Source organism: Eurypyga helias, unplaced genomic scaffold, assembly GCF_000690775.1.
Source record: "Eurypyga helias isolate BGI_N326 unplaced genomic scaffold, ASM69077v1 scaffold29642, whole genome shotgun sequence".
In the NCBI taxonomy this organism is placed as follows: Eukaryota; Metazoa; Chordata; class Aves; order Eurypygiformes; family Eurypygidae; genus Eurypyga; species Eurypyga helias.
Genome location: NW_010234626.1, coordinates 6,631 through 8,311, shown reverse-complemented (window position 1 = coordinate 8,311; position 1,681 = coordinate 6,631). Strand labels below are relative to the sequence as shown.

The 1,681-nt window shown below is 56.3% G+C and overlaps 1 protein-coding gene across 1 annotated transcript in view; it reads right to left on the bottom strand.

Annotated features, from left to right (window-relative positions):
- Positions 1-661: 661 nt before the first annotated feature.
- ZDHHC18 (zinc finger, DHHC-type containing 18) overlaps positions 662-1,681 on the bottom strand; it is a gene marked incomplete at its 3' end in the record, with an annotated part of 5,159 nt that continues 4,139 nt past the window's right edge. The window contains exons 4-5 of the mRNA XM_010146507.1: positions 1,284-1,332; positions 662-816 (exon numbers count right to left, since the gene is read on the bottom strand). Of these exons, the coding sequence (XP_010144809.1) occupies positions 662-816; positions 1,284-1,332 (204 nt within the window). The remainder of the gene's footprint in view (positions 817-1,283; positions 1,333-1,681) is intronic.

Sequence of the window (1,681 nt, the reverse complement as noted above, 5' to 3'; positions counted from 1 at the left end):
GACGAAGTAAAAAACACAACCAAAAAAGGGATGCAGAAGTGCCTTCTGCAGTGCTGGAAGCTTCCAGCAAGGGTAACGGGTACTTCTGGCCAGAAGGGTGAGTTTTGATTCCTTCTAGGATCAGAGAGATCCTGCTTTTCCGTACGCTCTGCTCAGGGTACTCATTTGGCCCTCGGAGCCTGCACGCAGCCCAGCCTCGGAGGTGAATCTCACGAGGAGATGTCTGTGTGTTATTTGCCTACTAGACAGGAGGAACTGATAGAGACAAAGGGACTTGCCCAGGGTCTCAGAGGAAACCTGTGGTTATGCAGGATGCTGAATTAAGATCACCCATGTCCCCGGCTAAACCTCTGGGGCCAGCCTTTCTTTTTTAATCTCCGAACTCCTAATTTTAAGCAAGGCCACGTACAGACTGGAAAAAACACCCACGTGACCTTTTGAAGATCACAGCGCGTGACACCCGTGGCCTGACACTGCCGAGCAACGCCCGCTGCACGGTCACCTGCTGCTGCGCGCTGCTCCCCTCGCTCAGCCACCCAGAACTGCGGCCTGAACACCTCGGGCACGGCCGTGCAGCAGATTATCCCAGGCAGCGCAGGCAGCATGCCGTACCAAGGCACTGCAGCGAGGCAGCCAGCCAAGGATTCCCCAAAAACCTCACCTCGGCTTAGGAAGGAGCGGCCCCGCGGAAGGATAAGCGTCCAGGTACTTACGTCTTCGTTTGTCGTCAGGTTGGAGGCGACTAAGTAAGTGTGAAAACCTGAGAGGCCTAAAATAGACCAGACTGAGAAAAAACAAATCACCAACTCCAGCACAGTGAAACAAAAGTCAAGGAAATCTCAAGGAACCAAGTCATCCCGCAAGGAGAGGCCAAGGGGCACCAAATCATCCCGCAAGGAGAGGCCAAGGGGCACCAAATCAACCCGCAAGGAGAGGCTGAAGACTGTTTTGGGAGGCACGTGCTGCAACCACACGCACACTGAGCCAGGAAAACATCAAGCTTCCCGTTCCCCGTGCCATCCTGCGGGCACCACTGCTGTTTCCCTTTCCATGAGCTTGCACGCCGGGTAACATGTTTGTCACCTACTCTTAGGGCCTGGTAGTGAGCTAAAGGGCTTCCCAGTTTGGCGATATGATCAGTCCTCAGACGAGGAGGTCCCTGCCCCAGCCAGGTGGTGCAGTGGGAAGTAGAGCAGGGCGACCCTACAAAGGGCTCGTTGCACCATCGGCGTTTCGGCGCCAGTGCTCGACAGCCCGAGCAGCCGACGGCATCACAAGGATATCTTGCAGGTGTGGTCTTCAGAGTGGTGAGGAATCCATCTCTCTGGGAGCCTGCAAAGCAGAACAGGAAAAGGAACGATGTCCCGTCAGGCAGCCTTGCATCTCCCCGCAACGCTTCGCTCCCGAGCACGCAGCCACGGGCCGCAGGGATCTGCCCAAGAAACATCTGCGGTTTGGAACTCCACGGAAACATCTGCGCACAGACACAGCTCCAGGGGATTTGGGGCTGACGGGCAAGTCGGCTTCCCCGCCAGGTTCAGAGCTCATTCTCTCTGGAGGGAATAACCCAGGCACCAGCTCTCAAGGGCTTGCTGCAGCGAGGTGCAGGGTGGATCTGTGGGTCCCTGCAGCCCAAGACCCCGTTTATCCAGGCCACCTGCACTGAAAAGCCTGGAGTAAA